Consider the following 27,589-nt stretch of genomic DNA (forward strand, 5'->3'; position numbering starts at 1 on the left):
GTGCTCAGCTCCCCTGCACCCAGTCCAAAGCCCAGCGCCAAGATTTTCTGACTGGGATGCTGGCTCCAGGCTCCGAAAACAGGCACTGCTTCCCTGTAGTTGTTCGTTTTCTGTCTCTGTCACTCAGGTGAACTCTTTAAATTTGTGTTTGTTGGTCAGGGTTCGTAGATTGTCATGTATGTGATCGATTCAGTTGTTATTCCGAGTCTTTTTTGCAAGAGGGATCCGAGGTAGCGTCTACCTAGTCAGCCATCTTGGTCCCCTTCTCATCAGGTGTTTTTTAAAGCTCTTACATTCTGTGGTAAATGGCCTCAGGAACTATTGAAATGTGCATACTTTAGCTGTTCCTCTTTTTGTTTTCTTACCTGTTTTCTCTTCTTTTTTAGCTAACATTCTCCTCTCCACCACCTCTTCTTTTGTCATATAAGCTCTTACTGTTTCTTTTCTTTTTTCTTTCCCTCATCTTCCTCTAACTCTCCTGATTTTGGTGCTTACAAGAATTTTCTTGGAAAAGTCTGCAAAGATATATATATATATATATACACACACACACACATTTTTTATTCTCCTTTATAGCCTGCATTTCACTGTTTTTTTTTTTTAGTTGATTTTCAGACATTACAAGTACTAAGCTTTAGGACTATTAGACTTAATAAATTGTACTTTCTATCACAAATGGCAATAAAATGTATGAACCAAGATAGGCACACTCATTTTATTTCATAATATCTTAGAATTTTGAAATTGGGAGGCATGTTAGGTATCATCTTGTTAAGAACATCTTTATACGGGAACTGAGACTAAGGGGGCAGGTAAACTACTTACGGGTCCACTGCTGGTTGGTGGAGAACTACCACTAGAGCTCAGAACTGAATTGGAAGTATGTCTTAAATCAGAGCAACAATTGAGAACCCATGACTTAGAAGGCATGCTTTTGGACCTGCTAGGGTAATGGCTTTCCAACTTTTTCAAAATAAGAAATCCATTTCATGTCACGACCCAATATATGCACATGAATAAATGAATGAATTAATGAAATAGTAACAAAACTTTTACAAAGCAGTGTCCTGGGATACACACTATATTCTTTTCTTTTTTTAAATTCTGGTCTTGACTCACTAAAATTATGTAATGAGCCAGATACATCTTGTCCTACAGTTTAAGAGCACTGCTATGAATGCAGACCCTTTAAAAAAATAGTTTTTCCCTCAAGGTTCTTATTATAATACAATGGGACAAACGTGGTCTACACATGTGTGGTGAAATGAGTTTATGTGGTCTTTTGCCTTGGTGTTTTGGAAAAACAGTCTGAGAGAGTTTTCCCCTAAGCCCTGAGGAGTTACCTTTGCCTTAGTTATCTACCACAGAGGGTTTGTTTCTTTTGTCCAGGTTGATTGACATTTCCTGGTTAGGCTGTAAACCACTTGGTTGTCTGGTCCTGGACTGCAGCCTGCCCTGTGATTCCTATGCACCTTACAGGGATTGGACTATAGACTATGCAAAGGAGGTGAGCCATAGCCAAATATGCAAAAGAAGTATCTGTGGCCTACCAAGAGGGAATTGGGCAGTTCGTGGACACCACTGGGTAGGGCCATGCCTTGAAATTGACAAGGAGTTGTGCATATAAGCAGTCAACCCCACAGAAGTTTTTGAGGCAGAAAGAAGCAGGAAGAGAAGCAGCAGAAAGAAGCAGAAGAAAGAAAGAAGAGAGAAGAAACAGAGAGAGAGGAGGCAAGGAACCTCCTAAAAGAGCAGTAACATGGATTAAGGACCGTAACACTGAAGATGATGAGAGGGGCCCAGTGGCACAGCTGGTGGTGACAGACGGCAAGGCCAAGAGGAGCCTGTCCCGAGGGAGCTGAGAGGAGCCTGTGTGGTCGAGAAGAGCTGACAGAACTGTCCTACACTGAAGAAGGAGGCTTTGCCTTCATGCTTCTTCATGCTGATCCTGAGTTGTAGCCTGTTGATCCTGATTCCTGAGTTGTACCCTGTTCCTTAATAAACCAGTTAACTGCAAGTGTTGTCTGTGAGTTCTGTGTGGCCACTGCAACAGATTATCGAACTCAAGAGAGAAGTAGAGTGCTGTGGGAGGGACGACAGGTGTCAGAATTGGTAAAAAGGTTAGAGAGCAGAAATTTGTCTCATTTCCACCTCATGGGAATCAGCTTTGGGCTGATGGTGATTCTCATCATTCCCCATGTGAATTTACATAGGTTCTGATGCCACTTCTATTACTACTCCCATCATTTTAAACATGAAAAGCCATGTAATCCTGGAAATGAGTAAAAATTCAACATTTTAATACTGCGTAAGAGTGGTGGCTTGCATGTTGCTGGGATGCTAGAAGCTACGCCACCAGCATTTCAAATACCAGCATGGTCACCTATGGTGGACAGGCTTCAGTGGTGCCTCCAGATAAGACAGACTAGGCAGAAGCACCTAGTAGTCTACTTCTGAAAAAATTGGACAGTGAAAATCTTAATGAATAGCAGTGTAACATCTGGTATAGTGCTGAAAGACGAGCCCTTCAGGTTGGAAGACACTCAGAATACCAGTGGGGAAGACCTGCCTGTTCCAAAGTAGAGCCAGCCTTACTGATGTGGAAGGAGTAAAGCTTTTGGGACCTTCATTTGCTGAGGTAGCATGACTCAAAATGAGAAGAAACAATGGCAAACATCCATTAATAATGGAAACACGGAATGTACGAAGTATGAATCTAGGAAAATTCGAAGTTGTCAGAAATAAAATGGACCACATAAAGATCGATATCCTAGGTATTAGAGAGCTGAAATGGACTGGTATTGGCTATTTTGAATCAGACAGTCATGTGGTCTGCTATGCTGGGAATGACAAATGGAAGAGAAATGGGGTCATATTGGTCATCAAAAAGAACATATCAAGATCTATCCTGAAGTACAGTGCTGACAGGTAATATCCATAGGCCAAAAAGGAAGACCAGTTAATACGACTATTACTGAAATTTATGTACCAACCGCTAATGCCAACGATGAGAAAATTGAAGATTTTTACCTACTTTTGTAGTCTGAGACTGATCAAACATGCAATCAGCATGCATTGATAATTGCTGGTGATTGGAATGTGAAAGTTAGAAATGAAGAAGAATCTGTAGTTGGAAAATGTGGCCTTGATAATAGAAACACCATGGGAGATTGCATGATAGAGTTTTGCAAGACCAATGACTTCTTCATTGCAAATACTTTTTTTCACCGACATAAACGATGACTGTACACAGGGACATTGCCAGATGGAACACGCAGGAATCAAACTGACTACATCTGTGGAAGGAGATGATGGAAAAGCTCAATATTACCAGTCAGAACAAACCAGGGACCGACTGTGAAACAGGCCATCAGTTGCTCACATGCAAGTTCAAGCTGAAACAGAAGAAAATCAGAGCAAGTCCACGAGAGCCAAAGTATGACCTTGAGTATATCCCACCTGAATTTAGAGACCATCTGAAGAATAGATTTGACACATTGAACACTAGTGACTGAAGACCAGATGAGTTGTGGAATGACACCAGGGACATCATAGATGAGGAAAGCAAGAGGTCATTGAAAAACAGGAAAGAAGGAAAAGACCAAGATGGATGTCAGAGAAGACTCTGAAACTTCCTCACGAATGTCAAGCAGCTAAAGCAAAAGCAAGAATTGATGAAGTAAAAGAACTGAACAGAAGACTTCAAAGGGCGGCTCGAGAAGACAAAATATTATAATGACATGTGCAAAGAGCTGGAGATGGGAAACCAAGGGGGAAGAACACACTTGGCATTTCTCAAGCTGAAAGAACTGAAGAAAAAATTCAAGTCTCGAGTCGCAATAGTGAAGGGTTCTATGGGGAAAATATTAGACGGCACAGAAAGCATCAAAAGAAAATGCAAGGAATACACAGAGTCATCATACCAAAAAGAATTAGCCAATATTCATCTATTTCAAGAGGTAGCATATGATTAGGAACCAATGGTACTGAGATATTTCAACAAAAAGATGCAGTGTTGGAGGTGCTGTCTTGTCTATGCCAAGAAATACAGAAGACAGCACCCTGGCCAACTGACTGGAAGAAATCCATATTTATGCGTATTCCCAAGAAAGGTGATCCAACCGAATGCAGAAATTATAGAACAATATCATTAATATCACACTCAAGCAAAATTTTGCTGAAGATCGTTCAAAAGTGGCTGCAGCAGCATATTGACAGGGAACTTCCAGAAATTCAGGCTGGTTTCAGAAGCGGACGTGGAACCAGGGATATCATCGCTGATGTCAAATGGATCCTGGCTGAAAGCAGAGAATACGAGAAGGATGTTTACCAGTGTTTTATTGACTATGCAAAGGCATTCTACTGTGTGGATCACAACAAATCATGGATAAGATTTTAAAGAATGGGAATTCCAGAACACTTAATTGTGCTCTTGAGGAACCTTTACATAGATCAAAAGGCAGTTGTTGGGACAGAAGAAGGGATACTGATTGGTTTAAAGTCAGGAAAGGTGTGCGTCAGGGTTGTATTCCTTCACCATACCTATTCAATCTGTGTGCTGAGCAAATAATCCGAGCATCTGGACTATATGAAGAATGGGGCATCAGGATTGGAGGGAGACTCATGAACAACCTCTGTTATACAGATGACACAACCTTGCTTGCTGAAGGTGAAGAGTGCTTGAAGCACTTACTGATGAAGATCAAAGACTGCAGCCTTCAATATGGATTACACCTCAACATAAAGAAAACAAAAATCCTCACAACTGGACCGATAAGCAACATCATGATAATGGAGTAAACGTTGAAATTATCAAGGGTTTCATTTTGCTTGGATCCATAGTCAATGCCCGTGGAAGCAGTAGTCAGGAAATTAAATGACGTTTTGCATTGGGCAGATCTATGGCAAAAGACCTCTTTAAAATGTTAAAAAGCAAAGGTGCACCCAACCAAAGCCATGGTATCTTTATTTGCCTCATATGCATGCAAAAGCTGGATGATGAATAAGGAAGACCAAAGAAGTGTTGTTGTTGTTGTTAGGTGCTGTCAACTGTATTCCCACTCATAGTGACCCTGTGCACAACGGAATGAAACACTGCTTGGTCCTGTGCCATCCCCACAATTGTTGCTATGCTTGAGCCCGTTGTTACAGCCACTGTGTAGTGTCTTCCGACCTGAGGGGTTCATCTTCCAGCCCTATATCAGACAGTGTTCCTTTGCTATTCTTAAGGTTTTCACTGGCTAATTCTTTTCAGAAGTAGATCGCCGGGTCCTTCTTCCTCATCTCTCTTAGTCTGGAAGCTCAGCTGAAACCTGTCTGCCATGGGTGACCCTGCTCGTATTTGAATACCGGTGGCAGAGCTTCCAGCATCACAGCAACACACAAGCCCCCATGGTACAAACTGACAGACACATGGGGGGAAGAAGAAGTAATGCCTTTGAGTTATGGTATTGGTGAAGAATGTTGAATATACCATGCATGGACAGCCAGAAGAACAAACAAGTCTGTCTTAGAAGAAGTATAGCTAGAGTGCTTCTTAGAAGGGAGGAGGTGAGACTTCATCTCATGCACTTTGGATGTGTTATCAGGAGGTACCAGTCCCTGGAGAAGGACATCATGCTTGTTAAAGTAGAGGGGCACGGAAAAAGAGGAAGACCCTCAATGAGATATATTGACATAGTGGCTGCAACAATGAGCTTAAGCCTAACTCTGATGGAACGGGCAGTGTTCTGTTCTATTATACGTGGGGTTTCTGTGAGTTGGAACTGACTTGATGGCCACCTAACAACAACAAAAAGAGATTTCTGAAGGCGTACTTGATTAATTGCAGAGTGAGTGCTGAAGGAGCTCAGAGGAGGAAGGGATAATGTGTTAAGGTAGTAAAAAGAAGATTTTTGGAAGAAGAAAGATTTGAGCCGGTTTTTGGAATTTTGTTGGAGTTATATCAGTATTTTTCAAACAGTTATGACCGTTGAAATGTCTTGAACTCAATGACTCATCCACCAATTTATATTTTAACGAAATAGCATTCTAGAACAGAAAATACCATAGTATGTCACACATGAGATGGGCAAGTATTCTTTTGTGAACTTTTTGACACTCTCTTTGTATCTTTTTACAAATTTGTGTTATTTTTTTCCAGTGCCTCATTTTTCTTCAACTGTAAAATGGAGATAATTATAGTGGTACTTAATTTAAAGGGTTTTGGTGAGGACCAAGTGACTTAGTAATTTAAAATGCTTAGAACAGTGCCTGTTTCACATTAAGAGCTGTGTAAATATGGGCTGTGCCCATGTACGTGTATGAGGTACTGCGTGGTAAGGTTAAACCTGTTTAACACTGTGGATTGTGATAGAAAAGCCACTGCTTTTGATAAACTAGAGAAATTAGAGAGGGGATTTAAGAAATGGGAGACTTATATGAGGAAAAGCAAATGGGAGAAAGCACAATATGTATTGTCTTACTCATCTAGTGCTGCTATAACAGAAATACAAGTGGATGGCTTTAACTAACAGATTTATTTTCTCACAGTCTGGTAGGCTAGAAGCCGGAATTCAGGGCCTCAGATCCAGGGCAAGGCTTTTTGTCTCTGTTGGCTCTGGAGGAAGGTCCTTGTCATCAATCTTCCCGTGGTCTAGGAGCTTCTCCGTGCAGGAACCTCGTTTCTGAAGAGCGTGCTCTGCTCCCAGCACTGCTTTCTTGTTGGTATGAGGTCCCCTTGTCTCTCTGCTTGCCTCTCTTTTTTATGTTTCAAAAGAGATTGGTTTAAGACACAGTCTAATCCTGTAGATCTCATCAACATAACTGCTGCTAATCTCATCTCTTTGACATCATAGTGATAGGATTTACAACACATAGAAAAGTCACATCAGATGATGAAATGGTGGACAGTCACACAATACTGGGAATCACGGTCTAGCCAAATTAATACACATATTTTGGGGGGACACAATTCAATCTATAACTTGCATATAAGATATATTTCTGATCAGTTTTCTATAGCAGAGTTTAGGAAAGGTAATTGGCTATGGGGCAGGTAAGGTAATTCCAGAATGTATAAAGCTTTGAGGAAACTCTAGTGGTATAGTGGTTGAGTGCTATGGCTGCTAACCAAAGGGCTGGCAGTTCAGATCCACAAGGCGCTCCTTGGCAACTCTATGGGGCAGTTATCCTCTGTCCTATAGGGTTGCTATGAGTCGGCACTGGGTTTGGTGTTTTTTTTTTTTGTTTGTTTTGGTTTATAAAGCTTTGAATGTCTAAACTTTGTTTTGTAGGACACAGTTTGGGAGGCCACCAAAGGTTTCTAGTGGAAGTTTATTTTGTCAGTAGTGTCCTGGATACATTGGATTGGAGAGATAAAAGGCGAGGTGTAATTTCATATTTAACAGAAATATTTCGGGAAAGTTACCTCAGTGCAAAGGTTCGTATTGTATTAAAGGCACTCTCCAAGGGCCTTTGATGAAAAGAAGTGGCAGAATTTGGTAGAGGTGAAGCTATGAAAAAGATAGCCTTGACAAAGTGATTGTAGTCTCAATTTTGATGGCATTAAATTGAGAATTGATTGGGTGTTTACACTGAGTGGGTATGCTGGATGCCTCAAGGAGTAGAGATGCAGGTGTGGGCAGATCAGAATTAGAGCATATCAAGAGTTACATTTTTAGTTCTATTTAATTTTCATGTAAAAAATCAGTTAACTTTTAATTATGAATATAGAAAAGAATATAACTGCCTTAGTTATCAAGAGCGCTGTTGGCACAGTGTGAAGTGCATGACTGCTAAAGAAAAGGTTGGCAGCTCAAGTCCACCAGCCAGTCCATGAAAAAAGGATGTGGCAGTCTGCTTCTGTAAAGATTTACAGCCTTAAAAACCCTATGGGGCAGTTGTACCCTGTCCTACAGGGTGGCTGTGAGTAGGAATCCACTTGACCTCAGTGAGTTTAGTTTGTATGATCTTAGTTATAACAGAAATACCACAAGTAGATGGCTTTAAAAATCAGAAATTTATTTTCTCACAGTTTAGGACACCAGAAGTCCAAATTCAGGGTGCTGGCTCTAGGGAAGGCTTCTCTCTCCTGGCTCTGGAGGAGGGTCCTTGTCTCTTCTGAGCTTTTGCTCATGGGCAGTCTTCATGTGGCGTGGTAACTCCCTTCCCCCAGCTTTCCTTGCAGTTGTATTTCATCTCTTATATCTCAAAAGAGATTGACTGAAATACCCCCTACATTGATCTTGTGTCATTAATTTAACAAAGACAACTCATTCCCAGATGTCATTATAACCACAGGTGTTGTTAGGTGCCCAACTCATAACCACCTGATGTACAAAAGAGCAAAACATTGCCCAGTCCTGCGCCGCCATCCTCATAATCGTTGCTACGTTTGAGCCCATTGTTACAGCCGCTGTGTCAGTCCCTTTATTGAGAGTCTTTCTCTTTTTCGCTGACCGTCTACTTTACAAAGCATGTTGTTCTTCTCCAAGGACTGTACTTTCCTGATAACATGTCCAAAATACATGAGACAAAGTCTCACCATGCTTGCTTCTAAGGAACGTTCTGACTATACTTCTTCTAAGACAGATGTGATGGTTAAGATTGTGTGTCAACTTGGCTGGGCCATGATTCTCAGTGTTTTGGCTTCCCTGTTGAAATTTGATATGTGATCACCTCCATGATGGAATCTGCTGAGTGGTACCAGTGGGGGTGGGGCCTGTGGTAGCTCACCACTGCCTCAGCCTTCATCTCTCTGCCCTCTGTCACCTACGTCCTTCCTGTTCTCCTTCCCAAGGTTTTTGGCTTGTTCTGGATCCAGCAGCTGCCTCTTGTCTGACCTCTGGTTCTTGGGACTTGAGCTAGCAGCTTACCTGTCAGTCTTCACAGCCTGCGAGCAAGAGACCTGCTTACCCCACCTGCCGATCTTTGCTTTGCCAGCCCCTGCAGCTGTGTTAATCAGGAGAAGCCTTGAGGCCCTGCCTGCTGACCTTGGGATTCCTCAACTTTCACAGACTGTGAGTGGGAGCCCTGCTCTCCTACCTGCCGATCTTGGGTTCACCAGCTTCTGTAGTTCTGTGAATTGGGAGAGGCCTCTATCCTAATCCATGGACTTGGGATGTTCCAACCTCTACAATCACGTGAGGTGTTTCTTTGATACTTATACACTTCACTGCCTTTGTTGCTCTGGAGAACCCAGCCTAAGACAACAGATTTATACGTTCTTTTGGCATTCTGTGGTACATTGAATATTCTTCACTTAGGATATCAATCTTTATGTGGTCCATTTCATTTTTGACGACTCCGAATTTTCCTAGATTTATACTTCGTGCATTTCATGTTCTGTTATTAATGGATGTTTGCAGATGTTTCTTCTCATTTTGAGTCATGCCACATCAGCAGACAAAGGTCCTGAACCCTTGACTCCATCCATGTTATTAAGGTTGACTGTGCTTTGAAGGAGGCAACTCTTCCCTCGTCGTCTTTGGAGTGCCTTCCAACCTCAGGGGCTCCTCTTCCAGTACTGCATCAGACAGTGTTCTACTGCTTTTCATAAGGTTTTCGCAGGCCAGTTTTGTGTGTGTGTGTGTGTGCATGTGCATGTGTGCTTTAAGTGTAAGTTTACAACTCAAGTTAGTCTCTCATACAAAAATTGATATACACCTTGCTATGTATTCCTGGAAACCCTGGTGGCATAGCGGTTAAGTGCTACAGCTGTTAACCAAGAGGTCAGCTGTTCGAATCTGCCAGGCGCTCCTTGGAAACTCTATGGGGCAGTTCTACTCTGTCCTTCAGGGTCAGTGTGAGTTGGAATTGACTTGACGGCAGTGGGCTCAGTGGGATATACTCCTAGTTGCTCTCCTAGTGAGACAGCACACTCCTCTTTTCCATCCTGTATTCCCCGTCTCCATTCAGCCAGCTCCTGTCACCCTCTGACATCTCCTTTCAACTCCAGACAGGAGCTGCCCACATAGTCTCATGTGTCCACTTCAGCCAAGAAGCTCACTCCTCACCAGTATCATTTTCTGTCTTATAGGCCAGTCCAATCCCTGTCTGAAGAGTTGGCTTTGGGAACGGTTCCTGTCTTGGGCTAACAAGGTCCGGAGACCATAACCTCCGGGGTTCTTCTAGTCTCAGTCGGACCATTAAGTCTGATCTTTTTATGAGAATTTGAGGTCTGCATCCTACTGTTCTCTTGCTCCATCAGGGATTTTCTGTTATGTTCCCTGTCAGGGCAGTCATCGGTTGTAGCTGAGCACCATCTAGTTCTTCTGCTCTCAGGCTGATGTAGTCTCTGGTTTATGTGTCCCTTTCTGTCTCCTGGGGTCGTAATTACCCTGTGTCTTTGGTGTTCTTCATTCTCCTTTGCTCCAGGTGGGTTGAGACCAGTTGATGCATCTTAGATGGCTATTTGCTAGTATTTAAGACCTCAGACACTACTCACCAGAGTGGGATGTAGGATGTTTTCTTAATAGATTTTATTATGCTAATTGACTTAGATGTCCCCTGAAACCATGGTCCCCAGACCCCTGCCCGTGCTATGCTGGCCTTCGAAGCATTCAGTTGTATTCAGGAAACTTCTTTGCTTTTGGTTTAGTCCACTTGTGCTGACCTCTGCTGTATTGTGTGTTGTCTTTCCCTTCACCTAAAATAGTCTCATGTACTATCTGATTAGTGATTACCCCTCTCCCTCCCTCCTTCCCCACTGTCGTAACCATGAAAGAATGTTTTTTTCTTCTGTTTAAACTATTTCTTGAGTTCTTATAATAGTGGTCTCACACAATATTTGTCCTTTTGCAACTGACTGATTTTGCTCAGCATAATGCCTTCCAGATTCCTCCATGTTATGAGATGTTTCACAGATTCATCATTGTTCTTAATCATTGCGTAGTATTCCATTGTGTGAATATACCATAATTTATTTATCCATTTATCCGTTGATGGGCACCTGCTTCCATCTTTTTGCTATTGTAAACAGTGCTGCAGTGAACATGGGTATGCATATGTCGGTTTGTGTAAAGGCTCTTACTTCTCTAGGATATATTCCAAGGAGTGGAATTGATGGTAGTTCTATTTCTAATTTTTTAAGGAAGCACCAAATCGATTTCCAAAGTGGTGGTACTTTTTGACATTCCCACCAGCAGTGTATAAGTGCTCTAGTCTCTCTACAGCCTCTCCAACATATATTATTTTGTGTTTTTTGGATTAATGCCAACCTTGTTGGGGTGAGATGGTCTCATTGTAGTTTTTATTTGCATTTCTCTAATGGTGTATGATCTTGAGCATTTCCTTATGTATCTGTTAGCCACCTGATTGTCTTCTTTGGTGAAGTGTCTGTTCATTTCCTTTGCCCATTTTTTAATTGGGTTATTTGTATTTTGTTGAGTTTTTGCAGTATCATATAGATTTTAGAGATCAGAAGCTGATCGGAATTGTCATAGCTAAAAACTTTTTCCCAGTCTATAGGTAATCTTTTTACTCTTTTGGTGAAGTCTTTGGATGAGCATAGGTGTTTGATTTTTAGGAGCTCCTAGTTATCTAGTTTCTCTTCTGGTGTTTGTGCATTGTTAGTAATGTTTTATATACTGTTTATGCCATGTATTAGGGCTCCTAGCATTGTCCCTATTTTTTCTTCCATGATCTTTATCGTTTTAGATTTTAATTTAGGCCTTTGATCCATTTTGAGTTAGTTTTTGTGCATGGAGTGAGGTATGGGTCTTGTTTCATTTTTTTGCAGATGGATATCCAGTTATGCCAGCACCATTTGTTAAAGAGATTGTCTTTTCCCCATTTAACTGACTTTGGGCCCTTGTCAAATATCAGCTGTTCATACGTGGATGGATTTATGTCTGGATTCTCAATTCTGTTCCATTGGTCTGTGTATCTGTTGTTGTACCAGTACCAGGCTGTTTTGATTACTGTGGCAGTATAATATGTTCTAAAATCAGGTAGTGTGAGGCCTCCCACTTTGTTCTTCTTTTTCAGTAATGCTTTACTTATCTCGGGCCTCTTTCCCTTCCAGGTGATTTGTTTCTCCATCTCATTAAAAAATGTTGTTGAAATTTGGATCAGGATTGCATTGTATCTATAGATTGATTTTGGTAGAACTGACATTTTTACAGTGTTGAGTCTTCCTATCCATGAGCAAGGTATGTTTTTCCACTTATTTAGGTCTCTATTGGTGTCTTGTGGTAGTGTCCTGTAATTTTCTTTGTATAGGTCGTTTATGTCTCTGATCCGATTTAGTCTTAAATATTTTATCTTCTTGGGGCCTATTGCAAATGGTATTGATTTGCTGATGTCCTCTTCAATGTTCTTTTTGTTGGTGTAGAGGAATCCAACTGATTTTTGTATGTTTAGCAGGTATCCTGATACTCTGCTGAATTCTTCTAGTAGTTTCAGTAGTTTTCTTGAGGATTCCTTAGTGTTTTCTGTGTATAAGATCATGTCATCTGCAAATAGGGTTACTTTTACCTCTTCTTTGCCAATTTGGATGCCCTTTATTTCTTTATCTAGCCTAATTGCTCCAGCTACCACCTCCAGCACAATGTTGAATAAGAGTTGTGTTAAAGGGCATCCTTGTCTGGTTCCTGATCTCAAGCACAGTGCTTTCAGACTCTCTCCATTTAGGATGATGTTGGCTGTTGGCTTTGTATAGATACCGTTTATCATGTTGAGGAATTTACCTTCTATTCCTATTTTGCTGAGAGTTTTTATCATGAATGGGTGTTGGACTTCCTCAAATGCCTTTTGTGCATCAATTGATAAGATCATGTGGTTCTTGTCTTTTGTTTTATGGATTACATTGTTTTTCCAGTGCACTGGCCAGTGTTTTTAGAAGTAGATTGCCAGGTCTTTCTTCCTAGTTTGTCTTAGTCTGGAAGCTCTACTGAAACCTGTTCCCCATGGGTGACCCCGCTGGTTTTTGAAATAGTGGTGACATAGCTTCCAGCATCACAGAACAGGCAAGCCAGTATAGTACAGCAAACTGACAGGTTAGTTGTGGAACCGCAGGCATAGAGGTTAGGATTTAGAACGCATATTGTTGGGTGACATTGCTCGTCCATAACAGTAACTTTTATCAATCTTTTTTTTTTTTGCTTTTTTCTAAAAGAAAAATTAATTTTAATTTTTTTTGTGTGTGTGTGAAAATAATACACAGCAAAGGATATACCATTTCAAAAAATTCTACACGTACAATTCAGTGATGCTGCTTACATTCAAGTTTTGTAACTCTTCTCGCTGCCCTTTTCTAAATTATTCCACCACCATTGACGTAAAGTCACTGCCCCATAAACTTCAGTCTGAGCCCACATAGATAAATAGTTGAAAGAACACAATGCTCAAGGCAGACATATTTCACTTACTAAGTCAAACTGTTGTGTGGTTCAGCTCAGACTTCCAGGAAAAGGTTTGGTTTGAGGTTTAAGATTTAAAATTATCTCGGGGTAATAGTTTTAGGTGTTCACCAGCCTCAGTTGCTCCAGAAGGTCTGGATTTAATTGAGAATTTGAAATTCTGTTCTGTTATTTTTTTCCTCCTTTTGATCGGGATTCTTCTATAGAGTCTTAGATCAAAATGGTCAGTAATGGTAGCTGGCTACCATTCAGTGCTGTTCTCATGGCACAGAAGGCAGATGTTCATACTGGTAGCATTTCCTCCTCGGAATCTTGAGTCTTCTTCCTCTGCTACTCCAGTTGAATGAAGACCTATTGTACCTTGGATGGCTGCTTGCGAGCTTTTAAGACATCAGGCACTATGCAGCAAACTAGGAGGTAGAACAGAAGCACTTTATCAATCTTCTTAATGTAAAGAATTTAGCTAGATAAATTGAGAGCTGGAGAACTGGGGAAAGATGCTTGTAGGGAATGAAAAGCAGTTGCCGTTGAGTTGCTTCTGACCCATGGAGACCCCGTATGTGTTAGGGTGTAACTGTGCTGCTAGGGCAGTCAGGAAGCCTCTCCTTGTCGCTGACGTTTGAGCAGAGGCCTGAAGGAAGTAAGACCATGGACAGCCATGGGGGTCCTCGCAGTGGAGAGGTCTAGGCAGACGGAATGGCAAGTGTGAAGATCATGAGGTAGCAGCCTGCTTGTTTGTCCAGTGGTTTGTCCGTACCAGCAGGAAAGCCAGTGTGACTGTACCAGATGGTGAGGGGAAAGGTGGCAGACAGTGAGGTAGCCTGAGGCCAGGTCAGACAGATAGGCCCCGTGTGGCGTGAAATCATAAAGTCTTAGGTCTGGTAGAGAATTTGGATTTTTGTAAGACCAGTGGTTTTAAAATGGAAGTTGTGACCCATTAGTGGATTATGAACTTAAAATTGTGAATAGCAACTGGCCCTTTAAAAATAGTTTTTGAACTACAATGAGATTTCTTCTCACTCCAACAAGGCTACCATTAATCCAAAAAACACAAAATAATAAATGTTGGAGAGGCTGTGGAGAGACTGGAACACTTATACACTGCTGGTGGAAATGTAAAATGGTACAACCACTTTGGAAATCGATTTGGCACTTCCTTAAACAGCTAGAAATAGAACTACCATACAATCTAGCAATCCCACTCCTTGGAATATATCCTAGAGAAATAATAGCCTTTACCTGAACAGATATATGCATACCCATGTTTATTGCAGCACTGTTTACAATAGCAAAAACATGGAAGCTACCAAGGTGCCTATCAACGGATGAATAGATAAATAAATTATGGTATATTCACACAATGCAATACTACACATTGATAAAGAACAGTGCGGAATCTGTGAAACATTTCATAACATAGAGGAATCTGGAAGGCATTATGCTGAGTAAAATTAGTTACAAAAGGACAAATATTGTATAAGACTACTATTATAAGAACTTGAGAAATAGTTTAAACTGAGAAAAAAACATTGTTTTGTGGTTATGAGGAGGGGAGTGATAGGGATGGAGAGGGGCATTCACTAATTAGATAGTAGATAAGAACTACTTGAGGTGAAGGGAAAGACAGCACACAATACGGGAGAGGTCAGCACAAGTGGACTAAACCAAAAGCAAAGAAGTTTCCTGAATACAACTGAATGGTTCGAAGGCCAGCATAGCAGGGGCAGGGGTCTGTGGACCATGGTTTCAGGGGACATTTAAGTCAATTGGCATAAAAAAATCTATTAAGAAAACATTCTGCATCCCACTTTGAAGAGTGGCATCTGGGGTCTTAAGCGCTAGCAAGCAGCCGTCTAAGATGCATCAATTGGTCTCAACCCATCTGGGTCAAAGGAGAATGAGGAACACCAAGGAACAAGGTGATTACGAGGCCAGGAGACAGAAAGGGCCACATGAACCAGAGACTACATCATCCTGAGACTAGAAGAACTAGGTGGTGCCTGGCTACAACCGATGACTGCCCTGACAGGGAACACAACAGAGAACCCCTGAGGGAGCAGGGGAGCAGTGGGATGCAGACCCCAAATTCTCATAAAAAGACTAGACTTAATGGTTTGACTGAGACTAGAAGGAGCTCGGTGGTCATGGCCCCCCGACTATCTGTGGGCCCAGGACAGGAACCACTCCTGAAGCCAACTCTTCAGACATGGATTGGACTGGACAATGGGTTGGAGAGGGATGCCGGTAAGGAGTGAGCTTCTTGGATCAGGTGGACACTTGAGACTATGTTGGCACCTCCTGCCTGGAGGGGAGACGAGAGGGTGGAGGGAGTTAGAAGCTGGTGAAATGGACACGAAAAGAGAGAGTAGAGGGAGGGAGCGGGCTGTCTCATTAAAAAAAAAGAGTAATTGGGAGTGTGTAGCAAGGTGTATATGGGTTTTTGTTTGAGAGACTGACTTGATTTGTAAACTTTCACTTAAAGCACAATAAAAATTAAAAAAAAAGTTTTAAAAAGTAGGTATACAATTTTAGAGTACGTTGCATGTACTGAGGATAAGAATTGTTTCATGAGGCTTTTTTTTTTTTTTTTTCAGTTGTTTGAGGTGTGTATGTTGCCCTGGATGGAAATTGTAGTTCTTCGTGTTGTTGTTAGGTGCAGTTGAATTGGTTACGACTTACAGCAACTGTATGTAGAATAGAATGAAACGCTACCTGGTTCTGGTTAAAAAAAAAAAAAAAGTGAGCCACTGATCTACGATTATTTTCCTTTTTTTTTCAGATGAGAAGGCAAAGCTGGGACATACTCAGTGGACCATATGTCTTCTATCTCAGGGTAGTGCTCTTGGTACCATACTGTGCTCCCATCCAGATGTGGTATGCACATCTGTGTGTGAGTGAGACTGGCTCCATACTGAATTCGTTCTAATTTTTAAGTGAAGGAAAAGAATTGAGAACTTTAGTTAGTTTATACTGTATCAAAAGGTACCCATTTCAGTTGTTTTATGGTCCTCTCTTACCCTTTGCCTCATTTTCCTTGTCTTTTTTTCTAAATATCCTTCTGTTTCTCTAGAAAAGATATCCAAAGTGAAGAGACTGGGAGGGAAAGACACCCAAGACTAAGACAGAGGGACAGAGACAAACATCCAAAATGCAGGAGGGAAAAGAGGGAAACATCCATGGCTGAGAGAAAGAGAGACAGAGACAGAGAGAGAGAGAGACAGAGAGGCAGAGAGAGGGACAGAGAGAGAGAGGCAGAGAAAGAGAGAGAGAGACATAGAGACAGAGACAGAGAGACAGAGACAGAGAGGGAGAGAGAGTGATAGGAGAAATGGAGGCATCCCTGCTCCTGTGCAGCACTCCTGGTCTCCACAGTCTCTGCTGCCCCCAGGCCCTCGTCTCTTGGGAAGGCAGTGCTTGTGGAGAAGGGAGCCCACCCTCTTTCACGTACTCACTTTGTTAAGTGTCCTGCCTTGTGGCTCTTAAAGTCAGGGCTCAGACTATGGTGATGGAGAGAGTGAGCTCCTGGAGAGCAGGGCCTGTTTCTTTCTCTTCTTTGCGTTCCCAGGCCTGGTGCATAGAGACCTCCAATAATGATTTGGCGAATCACACTGAGCTTTTAAGAGATCTCTTCTGTGTGTTATAGCTAAATTCTTACTTATATTGTACCTGCAGTAAACCCGTAACCTTAATGACATGGTTAGGCTCAAAAGAGACTTAATTTCGGGATATTTGCAAGGGGCTTAATGGAATTAAGCCAAGGGTAAAACAAGAGGTTCTTTTACACATACATGCTATGCGTGCGTGAACACACACACATCAGATTAAAAGTTTTTTGTTAATATCATGAGGGAGATGTTCTTGGAATTGTTTAATAGCATGTAAAAATTACTGTTTTTAATTGTTTAAAGCTCTGTTATATAATTTATTAGATGTCAGAAAAAAAATGAAGGGAATTTACTGGTTCTCACTGATCTTTCTTAAGAGTAGCTGTTTGAATAATTTCTTCAGTGGTTAAAAAAAAAAAAGTTTTAAATTTACTTGGGGCTGGCTGGAGAAGGACCAAAACAGAACTCAGATTATGTCATTTTTTGCAAGGGGTTAGAGAGAAATGAAATTGTTGACCTCGCATACGTTGCCTTTTCATTAAAACATTTTTAAAAATTCTGGTGACTGGAGAGGCTATATTAACCAAAAAAAAAAGTATTAACTTTTAAATTAGACTGGGAAGGCTATTTTCTTAGTTACTATCATTTATCATTTATCGGATCCCTATTGTTATGGATTGTATTGTGTTCTCCAAACATGTGTGTCAGTTGGCTAGGTCATGATTGCTAGTATTGTGTGGTTATCCACCATTTTGCAATCTGTTGTGATTATCCTATCTGCTGTAAATCCTAACCTGTATGATGTTAGTTAGGCAGGATTAGAGGCAGTTATGCTAATGAGGCAGAACTCAATCTACAGGATTAGGTTGTATTTTGAGTTAATCTCTTTAGAGACATAAAAGAGAGAATCCAGCAGAGAGGAGAGGGACCTCATGCCACCAAGAAAGAAGTGTGGGAAGTGGAGGCACATCTTTTGGACCAGGAGTCCCAGTGCTGAGAAGCTCCTAGATAAGGGGAGGATTGATGACAAGGACCTTCTCCCAGAGCCAACTGCGGGAAAGCCTTCCCTTGGAGCTTGCGCCCTGAATTTGGACTTCTAACCTACTATACTGTGAGAGATAAATTTCCCTTTGTTAAAGCCATCAACTTGTGGTATTTCTGTTATAACAGCACTAGGTAACTAAGACAGAATTTGGTACCAGGAGTGGGATCCAGGAGTGGGATGTTGCTTTAATAGATACCTGAAATGTGGAAATCGTCTTGAAACTGTGAATGGAAAGAGGCTGGAAGAGTTTTAAAGTGCCTAATAGTAAAAAAGCCTAGATTGCCTTGAAGAGACTGTGGGTGGAATTATGGACATCAAATACAGTTCTGGTGAGGGCTCAGAAGGAAGTGAGGAGAGCGCTAACACCGGATGCAGCGCAGACGGTGAGAAGCAGCAGCAGAGAAACCGTGGTGGTAGCAGAGAAACGGCAGCAGCAGAACCAGGAGACTGGCATGAGATGGTGCAGGAGCTGACTCATTTAGCAAGAGAACTGAGTGCCTTCGGGTAGTAGGCTTCCTGGCGGAGTGGGGTGCCACTGGGCATTTATTGGTGGAGCTAGGCTTGCTGACCTATAGAGCGAGAGAGCTGAGTGCCTTCTGGCCAAGGTTTACTGGCAGAGTGGGGTGCCTCCAAGCATTCATCAGTAGAGGTAAAGAGCTTTGTGTCACTTGCCTGAGCAGGGCAGAGGCCAGGCTGGCCCGAGAAGCCTGAGGGGTTGAGGGGCTGGGAGAACAAGGAACCAGGGAGCAGAAGCTGAAGAGACAAGGAGCTTGAGAAGCAGAGCTACCTCAGTCTCAAAGCGTAGGGCCATGATCTCTGGGGTCTCAAAAGAGTGAGGCCACAGCCTTCTAGGTTTCGAAGAGTCAGATCTTCACCAACTCGGTTCTGGAGTGTAGGGCTGCCTTTCACAAGTGCCAGCAGGATAGGGTCAGATCCACTGCCCAAAGCTGAGGGCGTGAGGATACCACGCCCAAGGGACAGAGGAACGGGGCATGCCAGGGCTGAAGGGGTAAAGCTGCCACTCAGATCCACTATTAGAATGGGGCTGCCTAAAGCCAAGGGAACAGAGTTGCCGTTCCAGTGGGCCTGGGAGACAGAGCTAAAGCCCTGGGCTGAGGGTCCTCCACCCAGAATCTGGAGAATGTGGGCAACACCCATATTCTGGGGGGCAGGGCCATTGCCTAGATGGATTCGGAGAACAGAGAATTATTTTCAAACCTTAAGAGCTAATGTAATGTGTTCTGCTGACTTGCTTGGCGCCTGTTATTCCTTCTTTCCCTCCAGTTTCTCCTATTTGTTATGGAAAGTCTGGCTTGTGTCTGTTCCACCATTGTACTTTGGAAGCAGATGACTTATATTCCAGATTGTACAGATGAAGAGGAGTTTTGCCTCAGCAGATTTTGGACTTGGAGTTGACCTAAGACTTTAGCTTTGATATGATGGGGTGAATGTATTTTACATGTGGCAAGGACATGAATTTTGGGGGGCCAAAGGGTGGAATGTTATGGATTGAACTGAGTTCCCCAAACGTGTGTCAACTTGATTAGGCCGTGATTCCCAGTATTGTGTGGTTGTCCACCATTTGGTGGTCTGATGTGATTATCCTATGTGTTGTAAATCATAATATTTGCTATTAATGAGGCAGGATTAGAGGCAGTTATGTTAATAAGGGAGGACTCAGTCTATAGGATTAGGTTGTATTTTAAGCCAATTTCTTATGATATATGAGAGAGAAGTGAGGGACCTCATGCCACCAAGAAAGCAGTGTTGTGCTGAAGAAGCTCCCAGAGCAGGGAAAGATCGATGACAAGGACCTTCCCCGGGAGCTGGCAGAGACAGAAAGCCTTCCCCTGGAGCTGGTACCCTGAATTTGGACTACTAGCCTCCTAAACTGTGGGAGAACACATTTCTGTTTGTTAAAGCCATTTACTTGTGGTATTTCTGCTCTAGCAGCACTAGATAACTAAGACACCTAGTGTGTAATAAGCTGTTCATATCAGTCTCAGGTTTAAAAAACACACCCAAGCTTATTACAGCTAGCAAGTGGCAGGGCCAGGATTTGAACTTGTTTAAAGCCAATTCTCCTTCTCCACTACAGTTGGGGCCAAGAAGTTTAAAATTAAAAAAAAAAAAAAATTTGGAGGCACTCTTATGCCTTTATGTAGTTTTTTTAAGAATTGAAGACCATTAACCTCCTCTCTGAAAACTCACAATTTCCAGAGCGTATAAGTGATAGAAATATTTTTTCAGAAATTCATAATTCATTTTTTGATACTCTCTGCAAAAGTGTTATTTTTTAATGTGTAATTACGGGGCTAAAATTGAGAGAGTGCTTGTGAAGTGGCTGTGCGGCCTGGGCGTGTTGGGACCCACACTGGACGTTAGATGGCGTTCCTCCGTTGTTGAACTTTCAGGAAAAGAGACATTTAATGGGTTTTGTTAGTTGCTCTTAATTTTAATCATATCGATGTGGCATACGGATGCTGTTTATCCAGGCATCACAGAGTACACGGTACCACAGACTATTTCTCACGAAGCCAAAGACACACTTTCTCTTTTTGTATATTCTGAAGTCTAAATGATGAAGAGAATGGCCTCATCTGGGATTAAACTTGGTTATTTGGAATCTGTTACTCCACCAAAATATCCTTAATCTTATTTTTAAAAAAGCCCAAACAGTAAACTACAAAATAAAAATAACCTGTAAATCACCTGAGATAACACAGGCAGAACATTTCAAAGGGGTACGCTGTCTATGATAGTTGTTCTAGCACTTCCCAATGTTTATGAAGCACGTTCACGCTCCTGCTCCTGGAAACTGCATCACTCAGCTGTTTGCATGATATTTTCTCTGTGGCTAATATTTAAAAATACTTAGCCTTCTCCCTTTTCTCGTGAGGGTAACGCCGACAGAAGCGGCAGGCAAACTGTAGCTGATGCGGGGTTATGGTAATTTGCAGTGCACATACATGCTCCGTGTATATTCAGGCGTGCAGCATTTGGGTTGGATCCTGAGGAAAAACAGGACTCGTCTGGTCTGGACATAGCTCACCATCCATCTCTGCAGCTCGGGCCTCCACACACTCCTCTGCACGCCGCGTGACAGCTATGAGCAAATTACAGATTTGTTTACAGATTTGGTATTTTTCTAACAGATGTCAGTAGTGTTTTTAGAGAGGCACCACTTTTTTTGATTTGCACAAAAGTGCTAGATGGGCTAAAGATCAGCTTCTTATAAAATTTCTATACTAACTGGATATCTGACAAAGTGTATCTATACCATTGACACTTATCCTAGGGAAAAAAAAAGAGAAGGAAAGGGAACTCAGGAGAGAGAAGGTGACAAAAAAAAATAACATTCTGGGATCCTTCTACTGTGCTAAATATGTCTAAATGGGCTTAGAATGTGCACTGTGGAAGCAGGATGCCTTCCCGCTCCATCTTCTGCTCTCTAACACCACCTCAGGTCATACTGGCTCCTTTGTTTCTTACACTCACCAAGCTCTCTCTCCCTCACAGCTTTACACTTGCTCTCTGCTGGGACTGTTTCTCCCCCAGGTTTCTGCGTGACTGGTCTCTTGTTCAAATGACGTCTCTTCATAGAGGGCTTTACTGTCCATTCTCTTTGAAGGAGGACACCTCTCTGTCCCTGATCATTAACACATTTGCCTATTCGAAGATGTTTATAGGGCATTATTACAGGAATTATACTGTTTTTTTTTTTACGTTCTTTGAGAAGAAACAGAAAATAAGTAAGTAAGTGCCATGTTAGGAGGACCTTGTCTGCCTTCAGTATCCCCAGTGTCCACCACAGTGCCTGGCCAGGAGGAGACACTCCGTATTTGTTGAATGAATGAGGAGTGAATTAATTCAGCTTATCAGGCAGGACTAACTTTTCATTTCATGGTGGTGAGTAGATAAATGCTTCTTTTTGAATTCATTCATTCGGCAAATATTTAGTGGTTTAAACCCATCCGGCGGGCCATGGAAGAAAAGCCTGGAGATTTGCTTCCGTGAAGATTACGGACAAGAAAACCCTATGGAGCTTGGTTCTACTCTAACCCTAACATGTGGGGTCGCCATGAGCCAGAATAGACGCAACAGCAGTGGTTATTTTTTTCAGTCGTTTTGTTTTGTTTTAATATATGCCAAGGTCCCTGTATGTCTGTCAGTTTGTCGTACTGTGGTGGCTTGCATGTTGCTGTGATACCGGAACCTTTTCACTGGTATTTTAGTATATGAATAAGGAGGACTGAAGAAGACCTGACACCTTTGAATTGTGGTGTTGTCGAAGAATATTGAATATACCATGGATTACCAAAAGAATAAACAAGTCTATCTTGGAAGAAGTACAGCCAGAATGCTCCTTAGAAGGAAGGATGGTGAGACTTCATCTCACATACTCCGGACATGTTATCAGGAAAAGGACATCATGCTTGATAAAGCAGTGGGTCAGCGAAAAAGAGGAAGATCCTCAGTGAGATAGATTGACACAGTGGCTGTGCAACAGTGGGCTTAAGCGCAACGACAATTGTGAGAATGGAACAAGAACAGGCAGTGTTTTGTTCTCTTGTACATGGGGTTGCTGTGAGTCACAATCAATGTGATGGCACATAACAACAATGAAGTCCCTGGGTGGCAAAAACAGTTTGCACTCAACTACTAACTGAAAGGTTGGCGGTTTGAATCCGCCCAGCGGCGCCATGGAAGAAAGGTGTGGCGATCTACTTCTGTAAGGTCACAGCCATTGAAAACCCAGTGGTGTGCAGTTCTACTCTGAAACATGGGATTGGAATCCGCTTGATGACGAGGAGTTTTTTTTTTTTTGAACTATATGCCATGTGTTTATCATTCCTTGAGATGCATCCATGAACAAAGCAGGCAATAATCCCCGCCTTTAAAAGGCTTATATTCTCTTGGGGGAGATACACAATAAATAAATATTTAACCTATTAAGTAAAATACGCGTGATATTTGAAAGCATTTTGTGCTATAGGGAAGAAATGCGCCGAGTAATGGACATTGAGCAGTGGGGGCGGATGCAATTTAAAAGGAGGTGGCTGTCAAAATGCCAGGTGTCAAGGTCAGTTAGGACAATGAGCCAAACTGAAAGTAGCAGTAAAGCCTTTATTCACTTACATGACAGTACACGCTAGAGGCTAAAAAGAGAGGCACTGGCTTCCATGTGTTCCATTTTCCCCCATATTGTGGCACCAGGTGAGGGTCAGATGGATGCTGTGCAGATGAGGGGAAGGGTTGTCTCATTGCTGAGACAAGCAAAGGGCTCCTGCATTATGGACCCGTGGGGCTGGGGGGAGGGAGAGGGCCAAGAGTGGAAAGGTACTGAATCAGAACAGATAAAAGAACCTCATCCGAGGCTCCAGATAAGGAAGCCTTGGTAGAGGTGTCTGAAAGTGCCTCAGCTGAGGCCCCTGATAACTAGGCCTCTGAATGGGGATACTTGGACTAGTAATGTAGTTATGCATATGAGCATGGCAGGTCTGAGGGGCCTGAGTCCAGGATCGCAACTCCCTCCAGAAACTGCAGTGCTGCGGCTGTGCACCAAGTCTGGTGTGAGAAGGGTAACTTCCCCCATGAGGTTTGCCAGACAAGGCCTGAAACATCACACATAGACTCCTCAGAGGCCAAGGTCAGTCTCAAAGAGAAAGCATTAGTTGAGCAAAGACTTGAGGGTGAGAAAGGATGAGACATGCAGATGTCGGTGAAGAGTATTCCAGGAAGTAGGATGGCCAGCCGGAGGGCTTTAGGTAGTAGCATGCCTGTTGTGTTCAAGGAACAGTGTGGCTAGGGCAAAGTGAGAAAAAGACTGAACATTCTGGGAGAGGAGGTGAGACAGGTAATTGGAGGTCAAATCTTGTAGGGTTTTATAGGCCCTTCAAAGGGGGCTGACTTTTACTCTGACAGAAATCAGAGGAAAATCTGAATCTGAGGGTTTTAAGCAGAGAAGTGATGCAATTCAACTTATATTTTTGTAGAATCCCCCTGGATGCTTTTTTGAGAGTAGATATAGGAAGGTAAGGATTGAAGTAGGAGACCAGTTATGAGGCTGTAATCTAGATGACAGAGCATTGTAACTTGGAACAGGGTGGTTTCAACGGAGGTAGTAAAGTGGTTGGATTATGTATATGTTTTGCAAGTAGAGCAAACAGGGTTTTCTGATGGATCAAGTGTGAGATATGAGAAAGAGTGAGTCAAGGATAGAGTTAAACAGAGATGCTAGGATAATTTTGGACTGAACAAACGGAGTTGCTATTAACAGAGCTGGGAAAGACTGGGGAAGGAGCAAGGTGGCGGGGGTGGGGCGGGCCAGGAGCAGGAGTTCAGTTTTGGTCCTATTAGAGATACATGTTTAATACCTAAGATGGGAGACAATTAGATATATGAGTGTGAAATTTAGAAGAGAGAGGTCTGCTTGGAGAGTTGTCGACATACAGATGGCATTTAAAACCGTGAGACCAGACCAAATCATCAACAGGATGAGTGCAGATAAACAAGACAAGAGGTCCAAAGACCAAAACCTAACATTAAGACCTCATGTATTCTAACATTAAGAGATTAAGTAGAAATATCTGTATTAGAAAAGAAGATCTCAAATCAATAACCTAAGCTTCTACTTTAAGAAACTAGAAACAGAAAACAAGAAGAGCAAGTTAAACCTAAAGCAAGAAGAAGGAAAAAAATAAAGATCGAAAAGGAAACCAATAAAATACAACACTGAAAAACAGTAAAGTCTACTGAACCCAAAATTAGTTCTTTGAAATGGTTAACAAAATAGACAAACATTAGTTAGACTGATCTAGAAAAAAATGACCAAACCAAAAAAAACAAACCAAACTTGTTGCCACTGAGACCATTCCAACTCATAATGACCCTCTAGAGCAGAGTAGAACTGCCCTGGAGGGTTTCCAAGGCTGTAAATCTTTACCGAAGCAGACTGCCATATCTTTCTCCCGCAGAGTGGCTGGTGGCTTCAAACTGCTGACCTTTTGGTTAGCAGCCAAGCACTTAACTACCATGCCATCAGGCCTCCTTAGAAAAAAAGGACAGAAGGTACAAATTAACCAAAATCAGGAATTAAAGAGGAGGTGTCTCTACTGACCCTACAGAAATTAAGAGGATTATAAAGGAATACTACGAACAAATTTATGTCAACAAATTAGACAATTTAGATGAAATGGAAAGTCCTTGAAGGACATAAATTACTAAAACCGACCCAAGAAGAAATAGATATCTGAATAGATGTATAACAGGTGTATAAATTAAGCTAGTAATTAAAAATCTTTCTACAAAGAAAAGCTCAGGTTTAGCTGTCTATTCTGGTGAATTCTATGAAACATTTGCAAATAAATTATTATTTTTTTTACTTTAAAAAATCTTATGGAAAATAGAAGAAGAGAGAACAACTTTCAACTCATTCTGAGAAGCCAGAATTACTCTTATGCCAAAGCCAGACATCGGAAAAAAAGAAAACCGCAGACCGATATCTCTCGTGAGTATAGATGCAGAAATAATCAACAGAATATTAGCAAACTGAATTCAACAACATATAAAATGATATACCGTGATAAAGTAGCATTTGTAACAGGAATGCAAGTTTTGTTTAACATCTAAAAATCAATATAATACGCTATATTAACAAAATAAAGGACAAGACTGCACGATTATCTCAATAAATGCAGAAAAAAACTTTTACAAAATCAGCACCATTCCTACTAAAAATTATCAACAAATTAAGACTAGAGGGGAATTTCTTCAATTCCCTGAAAAAGGTCTTTCACAAAAATCCTTTAGCTAACAACATACTTAATGGTGAAAGCCTGAATGCTTTCCTCCTAAGATTGGGAATAAGACAAAGATATTTGCTCTCACCACTTTTATATAACATTGTAATGGAAATTATAGCAAGTGCAGTCAGGCAAGACAAAGACATAGAGGGCATCCAGGTCGGATAGGAATAAAGCTGCCTTTATATGCATATGGCTAGACCTTACATGTTTAAAGTCTTAAGGGATCCAGAAGAACACTATTAGAAATAATAAGTTTAGCAAGATTGCAAAATACAAGATCACTGTAAATAATTGTAGTTCACCATGATAACAGAGAACAATCTGAAAATGAGATTAAGAAAGCAGTTCCATTTATAATATCACCCAAAAAGAATAAAATACTTGGGTATAAATTTAGCAGAAAACATGCAAGGCTTGTACACTGAAAACTCTAAAACACTGTTGAATAAAATTAAAGAAGACATAAATAAACGGAGACAATCCACGTTAATGGATTAGAAGACTCAGGGTTGTTAATATGGTGGTGGTGGTTAGGTGCCGTTGAGTTGATTCTGACTCATAGCGACCCTGTGTGCAACAGAAGGAACTGCTGCCTGGTCCTGTGCCATCCTCACAATTGTTGTTAGGCTTGAGCCCATTGTTGCAGCCACTGTGTCAGTCCATTTCATTGAGGGTCTTCCTCTTTTTCCCTGACCTTCTACTTTATCAAGCATGATGTCTTTCTCGAGGGACTGATCCCTCCTGACAACATGTCCAAAGTGTGCGAGATGTAGACTCACCATCCTTGCTTCTAAGGAGCATTCTGGTTGTCCTTCTTCCAAGACAGATTTGTTTGTTCTTGTGGCAGTCCATGGTATATTCGGTATTCTTTGGCAACACCACAATTCAAAGGCTTCAGTTCATCAGTCTTCCTTATCATCCTGTTATTGTATGCATATGAGATGATTGAAAACACCATGGCTTGGGTCAGGCACACCTTGGTCTTCAAGGTGACGTCTTTGCTTTTTAACACTTTAAAGAGGTCTTTTGCAGCAGATTTGCCAAATGAAATGCATCTTTTGATTTCTTGACTATTGGTTGTGGATCCAAGTAAAATGAAATCTTTGACAACTTCAGTCTTTTCTCCAATTATCATGATGTTGTATATTGATCCAGTTGTGGGGATTTGTGTTAGCTTTATGTTGAGGTCTAATCAATAGGGAACCCTGTGGTCTTTGATCTTAAGTAAGTGCTTCAAGTCCTTGTCACTTTCAGCGAGCAAAGTTGTGTCACCTGCATAATCCAGGTCATTAATGAGTCTTCCCCCAATCTTGATGTCCCAGTCTTCTTCATAGAGTACAGCTTCTTGGATTATTTTCTCAGTACACAGATTCAATAGGTATGGTGAAAGGATACAACCCTGATGCACACCTTTCAAACTTTAAACCATGCAGTATTCTCTTGTTCTGTTTGAACAACTGTCTCTTGATCTATGTAAAGGTTCCTCATGAGCACAATTAAGTGTTCTGGAATTCCCATTCTTCGCAGTGTTATCCATAATTTGTTATGATCCACACAGTCAAATGCCTTTGCGTAGTCAGCAAAACACAGGTACACATCTTTCTGGTATTCTCTGCTTTCAGCCAGGATCCATCTGACATCAGCAATAATATCCCTGGTTCCATATCCTCTTCTGAATCTGGCTTGAATTTCTGGCAGTTCCCTGTCGATATACTGCTGCAGCCCCTTTTGAATGATCTTCAGCAAAATTTTAGTTGCTTGTGATATTAATGATATTGGTAATTTCTGCAT

General features: G+C 41.6%; 1 protein-coding gene across 2 annotated transcripts in view; it reads left to right on the plus strand.

The window, feature by feature from the left end:
• Nucleotides 1-27,589, plus strand: part of NME7 (NME/NM23 family member 7) — a 349,164-nt gene that overhangs the window by 19,286 nt on the left and 302,289 nt on the right. Inside the window, exon 2 of one of the 2 annotated variants that reach the window (XM_023554271.2) lies at nt 25,400-25,500. The exons of the other annotated variant lie outside the window; for it this stretch is intronic. Coding sequence (XP_023410039.2) covers nt 25,450-25,500 — 51 coding nt within the window. The 5' untranslated portion in view covers nt 25,400-25,449. The remainder of the gene's footprint in view (nt 1-25,399; nt 25,501-27,589) is intronic. 2 annotated transcript variants of the gene reach the window in all.

Source organism: Loxodonta africana, chromosome 3 (assembly GCF_030014295.1).
Source record: "Loxodonta africana isolate mLoxAfr1 chromosome 3, mLoxAfr1.hap2, whole genome shotgun sequence".
NCBI lineage: Eukaryota > Metazoa > Chordata > Mammalia > Proboscidea > Elephantidae > Loxodonta > Loxodonta africana.